This window comes from Osmerus mordax, chromosome 3 (assembly GCF_038355195.1).
Source record: "Osmerus mordax isolate fOsmMor3 chromosome 3, fOsmMor3.pri, whole genome shotgun sequence".
NCBI classification, from domain to species: domain Eukaryota; kingdom Metazoa; phylum Chordata; class Actinopteri; order Osmeriformes; family Osmeridae; genus Osmerus; species Osmerus mordax.
Window position 1 is genome coordinate 16,687,279 of NC_090052.1, and position 6,190 is coordinate 16,693,468.

Below are 6,190 nucleotides of genomic sequence, written 5' to 3' on the forward strand. Positions count from 1 at the left end.
CTGTATACAGTGAACTGAATGAACAGGGGCAAGATGATAATACTAGTATGTCTTTTTAATGTGACTTTTAATGTGACTATGTTCTCATCATAGAATATTTCCATAAAATAAGACTTTCTCTGAGACAGAGAATGAACACAGGGACTAAAACGTTCTTCAGCTTCACATCAACATTCAAAATCAGTTGAGTGGTTAAAGGGGAGTCATCTGTTTACTTGGGATCACTTTAGTGCGATTATTCATTACTTTTATTAACCAAATCTTTATCGGTTATATTCATCCCACTTACACAATCTTAGTGGCCAGAGTACTATGTAACTATATGGAGAAAAATACTTGTCACAGTTTCCAGTTATCTTTTCAAGTGCCAAGTTTTGGGTTGTGCCACCAGATGGCAGTACAAGGCATCGCTCCAACACAAACAAAGTGGTGCTGTGATAGAGTTCTGTATTGAAGTGAGTTCAGAAGAATTGTATCCAGAAATCTGCACACATTTTCTTTCAGTTACCGAAGTACTTCACCTTTCCTTTCAATGTCATTCGATGTAATTATCATCACATGCAATAGAATGGAAGCGGTCTATTCGTTCATGAATGCCATAATGCACATGCAGTCTGATGACGAGCTGGTGATATAACCAATCACCCTTGGACTGGTTTATCTGCTTTGGCGTCAGTGAGCTCCTAATTGAGGCTACCTGTACTTAGGACAGCTGATGGGTGTGGCATTATCTGGTTCCATCTGTGGGTTGACATAGAGTGAAAGATAAGATAAGGCAAATGTGGTGTCACTATATTCTGTTAATCTATAAAAGTATTCTGGTCACCAAGTGAATAACTTTCAGTATTGGTTGAATGTACAGTGATTTGATAGTTGTAGGACTCATTCTTGTTGAGGTGAATCCATTTGTTATAACATATAACATATAAGTAAATATCTGGGTTGCTTTGCTCCAGGTCTACGAGATCCGAGTGTGAATGGGAGTTGTAGTAATGGACTGCTGTCTCCAGTGAGCTCTTATCTTATCAGTGATGTTCCAGGATGACTGCTTATTACTGTACTGATTTCACAGCCTGTATGTCTATGTAGGATTCCAGCAGGCCTCTCTCCCTCTCTCCCCCCCCCCCCTCTCTCTCTCTCTCTCTCTCTCTCTCTCTCTCTCTCTCTCTCTCTCTCTCCCCCTCTCTCTCTCTCCCTCTCTCTCTCTCTCTCTCTCTCTCTCTCTCTCTCTCTCTCTCCCCCTCTCTCTCTCTCCCTCTCTCCCCCTCTCTCTCTCTCCCTCTCTCTCCCTCTCTCTCTCTCTCTCCCTCTCTCTCTCTCTCTCTCTCTCTCTCTCTCTCTCTCTCTCTCTCTGTCTTCCTCTGGCTGGGCTGGGTGGGAGTGCCAGTCAGGAGTGGGTTTATGACCTTAACAATGGACCAAAGTCCACCTGGGCGCATCAGCAAAGCATCGGTCCACAAGGGCTGCCTGCCCTCCTGTCTGCCTCTGTCTCTCTCCCCGTCTCTGTCCAGGCTCCCGCTCAGGCTCCTGCTCCCGACCCCCCCCCAACCCCGCACCCCCTTAGCCCCGGAATGGACCTGTCTGGGTATCCGTCAGAGCACCCCCAGCTCCACTACCATGCTGATTGCTCCCAGGACATGCTATCCTTGGTGGGATCTTCCACAGGTGAGTGGTAAACTTGTGTGTACCTCAGGGGTATGGTGCCTGCTCCTTTAGACTCTCGAGTTTGAGATCATTGTCTGCGGGGGGGCCTCGCTCCGAAATAATCGGTTGCCATAAAGGGAGGAGGGCCGCCGTGATTTTCGAAAGACCTGGATGTTTGAATTGTGTGCTTGACGTCAGAATGAGGTGATTTGTTTTGTTTAATGAACACCGACCATGATAATGAGGTCAAAACGAGGTTGACAGATCGATCTGAAGTAAATACAGAATCTGAGGAGATGTGTCAAATTCTGATCAGAAGATACATTGATTTATGGTCTGTGTGCAATGCTATTGACATATTACATTAAAGTCTAGTGACAGACCCTTGACCGTGTGACATTATGTAAGGCTGATGCCCCAGATTACGGTTTAGGCAATCAATCGCGGTGATAAAATCTTGTGCGCAACTTCCTGTCTGACCTGCACACTACTTCTTGTCCACCAGTCCTAAACCTTGCTATCAAGTCACATGATCCAATGAAAGGACAGTACAAAAGCATGTATCACAAACTAGTGAGTTTATTTTTTGGAAAATTGTGTTTGGGCTGACCTACTTTCCTGACTTGATCGTTGTTGCACTCAATGTTCATAGCATAATGCTAGCCTAGATGGTAACATTATGTGTGCTCTCGAAAAACAACAAACACTATCCATAATTAGGTTAAGACTGGTGTCTGTACACCAGAATCCAATTACAACATTTCTTTGAAATTCAATCAAAGCATTTGGGTAGAGCCTTGGGTTTAGAAGGGAGGGAGAGAGAGAGGAAGTGTTGAAAGTGTCATTGGTCATCCATGCAACCCTGGAATGATGTGATCCTCTCCCAGGCCAGGAGCTGAAGACAGAGCCTGAGACGAGGCCAGACCAGGAGGAGAGATGCCCTGTGTGTGGAGACAGAGTGTCGGGATACCATTACGGCCTGCTCACTTGTGAGAGCTGCAAGGTAGGCCATGCTGGGGCGCACAGAGGGAGAGAGAGGGGAGAGAGAGGAGAGAGAGAGAGAGAGAGAGAGAGAGAGAGAGAGAGAGAGAGAGAGAGAGAGAGAGAGAGAGAGAGAGAGAGAGAAAGAAAGAGAGAGAAAGCTGTTATCATGTTCAGCATATATTTCTTCTTCCCTAACATCGGCACACACCCCAACAGATGACATGCGCGTCGCGTTATTCCGTCGCTCTCCATTCCTCTGCCTCTCTCATCCTCTGTCTGTCTCTCTCACATGTCCATCTCCTCGCAGGGCTTCTTCAAGCGTTCCGTGCAGAATAACAAGCACTACACCTGTGCAGAGAGACAGAGTTGCCCTATGAACCCCTCCCAGAGGAAGCGCTGCCCCTACTGCCGCTTGCAGAAGTGCCTGGCTGTGGGCATGAAGAGAGAAGGTAAGGCTCACCTGGATATGATGTATGTACACATGCGTCGTGTACATGTAAACATGAGGCACCTATAGTGGGGGTCAGATGACTGAGGGGTTAGGGAATCGGGCTATTAATCAGAAGGTTACCGGTTCGATTCCTGGCCGTGCGAAATGCCGTTGTGTCCCTGGGCAAGGCACTTCACCCTACTTGCCTTGGGGGGAATGTCCCTGTACTTACTGTAAGTCGCTCTGGATAAGAGAGTCTGCTAAATATGTAAACGTAGTTCCACAGCTACAATTTGCACACTCCATTGCTTCCAAAACAACACATTTCTCATATTATCTGATTTGTGATTTGTGTCAAAGCACCCAGGACAGGTGTAGAGATCTATTCTGCTCAATTGCAACATACCCTACATGCCATTGACGTCTATTTTCTGTTCCCATCTAACTTATCTGCTAACTCATAAACCAGTGAAAGTGCATTCTGCTGTAAATGGGTCCACATTTAAATCTTGCTGTAAATGTGGTAAAAGGTTTGCTTCAGAGTGGGATTCTTTAGCGTTGAAGAAATCAACTTCTCCAACAACTGAAAACGTGCCAAATGGAAAACAAACGTTTACTTTATTAAAAAAAGTTCAATAAGTGTGTGAATAAATGGGTTTAATAATTAGAAAGTCAAAATCAAAAGAACAATTTATCATTTGATTTAGAATGAAGGAATTTTAGGTCTAACATTGAGCTATGAGAAGATAAAACTATGGGCTGGTGATTTGGTTCTCTGTCCCCCCAGCTGTAAGGGCAGATCGTATGAGAGGAGGCAGGAACAAGTTTGGCCCTCTGTATCGACGGGACAGGCAGATGAAACAGCAGAGAGTTCACCACCATCCAAACACTGCCCCTTGCAGGATCAAACTGGAAGGTACACAGACACACCTGGTGGGTGCGGGTGAACACACACCTTCCGCTCCAAGTGAACAGGATCACTGTGTGATTGGTCATCACAGGATGACCAATCACACATCCTTCCCACTTACGTCTGACCCCTTCTACCAATCCCAGAGCTATGCCCCTACCATGGTCCAATCAGATCTCCCCATGATTTTGGACTGTACCATGAGCAGAGAAAGGGCCCTGGCTCCTCCTTCTCTGTCCTACCCCGGACTCTACCACCGGCCCTATTATGGCTACCACCAGCAGAAAGGGGAGATGCCAGTCTCTGCAGCCCCTCCAACATCTCCCGCACCGAACAATTCCCTGACACCCCTCACCACACCGACAACGACCCCGAGTTCAACACCGAGCTCCACGCCGTGTTCGACCCCTGCTCCAACTTCAACTCCCACCCCTACTGCGACCCTCAGCACCGCCTCTAGCCTTCTCCTCCAGCTGCTAGACGGGGAGCCAGATGAGGCCCAGTTGTGTGCCAAGGTCCTGGCCAGCCTGCAGAGAGAACAAGCCAGCCGAGGGAAGCACGACTGCCTCAACACCTTCAGTATCATGTGCAAAATGGCCGACCAGACTCTCTTTGGTCTGGTGGAGTGGGCCCGCAACAGCCCTCTCTTTAAGGAGCTTAAGGTAACACGATCGTGACCTACAAACCTAGACCATGAAAATGTGCAGAGTTCAGTTATACTTATATAAGCAAATCCTAACATTCTATAGTTTCATCAGGCGTGATTCGCACAGCTCAAACAGCAGTGTTTTTTTAAGTGTGGTGCGTGGAGTACAGGTGTAGACACGGGTGTTCTGACTGGTGCAGGTGGAGGACCAGATGGTTTTGCTGCAGAGTTGCTGGAGTGAACTGCTAGTACTGGACCACATGTGTAGACAAGTGACCTACAGCAGAGAGGGCTGCATCTACCTGGTCACTAGACAACAGGTAACTAATGCAACCTGTGCTTATCATACACCTGGAGCTAATGGCAAGACTTCTGAGATACATATATTTACATATGTATACATATTATTGTGTGGGTACCAGCAGTGACCAGATATCCCTTCTCTCCGCTGCAGATTGAGGTATCGACGGTTCTCTCTCAGGCTGGGGCTACTCTGAGCAGTTTGGTGTCCAGGACTCAGGACCTGGTTTTTAAACTCAAGGCACTCCAACTGGATAGACAGGAGTTTGTGTGTCTCAAATACCTGGTGCTCTTCAACCCTGGTGAGTCTTAACCTCTGGGAAAATGGGGTTTGTTGCTCTAGCTGAAGCATGGATGAAATGATCGTCAGGAAAAAACAGTTCTTAGAATCCCGCTCAGATGTGTTTGTGTAGGAGAAAGTCCGAAGGGTGAGTTTGTTTTGCGTCTACTGCCGTGGTCCTGAGACGCGTCTGTCACGTTGCAGATGTGAAGTCTGTGCAGGAGCGCAGGCAGGTGGAGCAGACCCAGGAGAGGGTGAACCGGGCCCTGATGGAGCACACCCTGCACGCCCACCCCGGACACTCAGACAAGTTTGGCCAGCTTCTCCTCCGGCTCCCCGAAGTGCGGAGCATCAGCCTGCAGGTGGAGGAGTACCTTTACCAGCGCCACCTGCTGGGCGATCTGCCCTGCAACTCCCTGCTGACAGAGATGCTGCACGCCAAGCACAGCTGAGGGGGCGGTTCTTTTCGTCCTCTGCCTCCGCCTCCAGAGACATCCTCTTTACTCCGTTTCCCCCCTCCAGCCTTCCCTACGCCGGATGATGAAACATGACCTGGAGTAGTCCTTCAATGCTGCATTTTCGCTCGGTTGACAGTATTAACCGATGGCCCCAATTTCAGGGATCTATTTTGCGATTGTATTTTCAGTCGCAACCAAAGCAAATATGCTACTGAGGTTCGAGACAACTTGGTGAATCCGACCACTGCCATAATCTGCATCATCTCCCATCCTTCCGCCATACATTTATATAAGAGAGTCATTTTCTCAAAGCTGCACACAGATATTAAGACACAACTATTTGAAATAAAGCAGGAATGCATTTGTGATCATTGACCTATGCACTTTTTGTAAAGCTCTCTCTTGTAAGTTGCTTTGGATAAAAGCGTCTGCTAAATGACTAAATGTTCCAATTACCAAGTTGGTGAGTATAAATAAAATGTTTCCATTTGAAACGTGTTCCCAGTGACGGAAACAGATTGATGTGTTTGACCTTTCA

General features: G+C 47.3%; 1 protein-coding gene across 1 annotated transcript; it reads left to right on the plus strand.

Annotated features, from left to right (window-relative positions):
• The first annotated feature begins 1,497 nt into the window (after nt 1–1,497).
• On the plus strand, nt 1,498–6,027 carry nr5a5 (nuclear receptor subfamily 5, group A, member 5). The gene is made up of 7 exons (XM_067233535.1): nt 1,498–1,665; nt 2,532–2,647; nt 2,936–3,077; nt 3,846–4,630; nt 4,815–4,934; nt 5,069–5,216; nt 5,399–6,027. The coding sequence occupies exons 1-7, from the start codon at nt 1,572–1,574 to the stop codon at nt 5,644–5,646; spliced, it is 1,653 nt and encodes a 550-aa protein (XP_067089636.1). The 5' UTR covers nt 1,498–1,571; the 3' UTR covers nt 5,647–6,027.
• Nucleotides 6,028–6,190: the final 163 nt, after the last annotated feature.

Excerpts from the sequence above, each read along its gene's own strand:
- nr5a5 (XM_067233535.1), top strand. The coding sequence starts at position 1,572 with ATGGACCTGTCTGGGTATCCGTCAGAGCACCCCCAGCTCCACTACCAT. Across the intron at positions 3,078-3,845 it reads TGTGGGCATGAAGAGAGAAG|CTGTAAGGGCAGATCGTATG; the intron begins GTAAGGCTCACC and ends CTGTCCCCCCAG. Across the intron at positions 4,935-5,068 it reads ACCTGGTCACTAGACAACAG|ATTGAGGTATCGACGGTTCT; the intron begins GTAACTAATGCA and ends TCTCCGCTGCAG.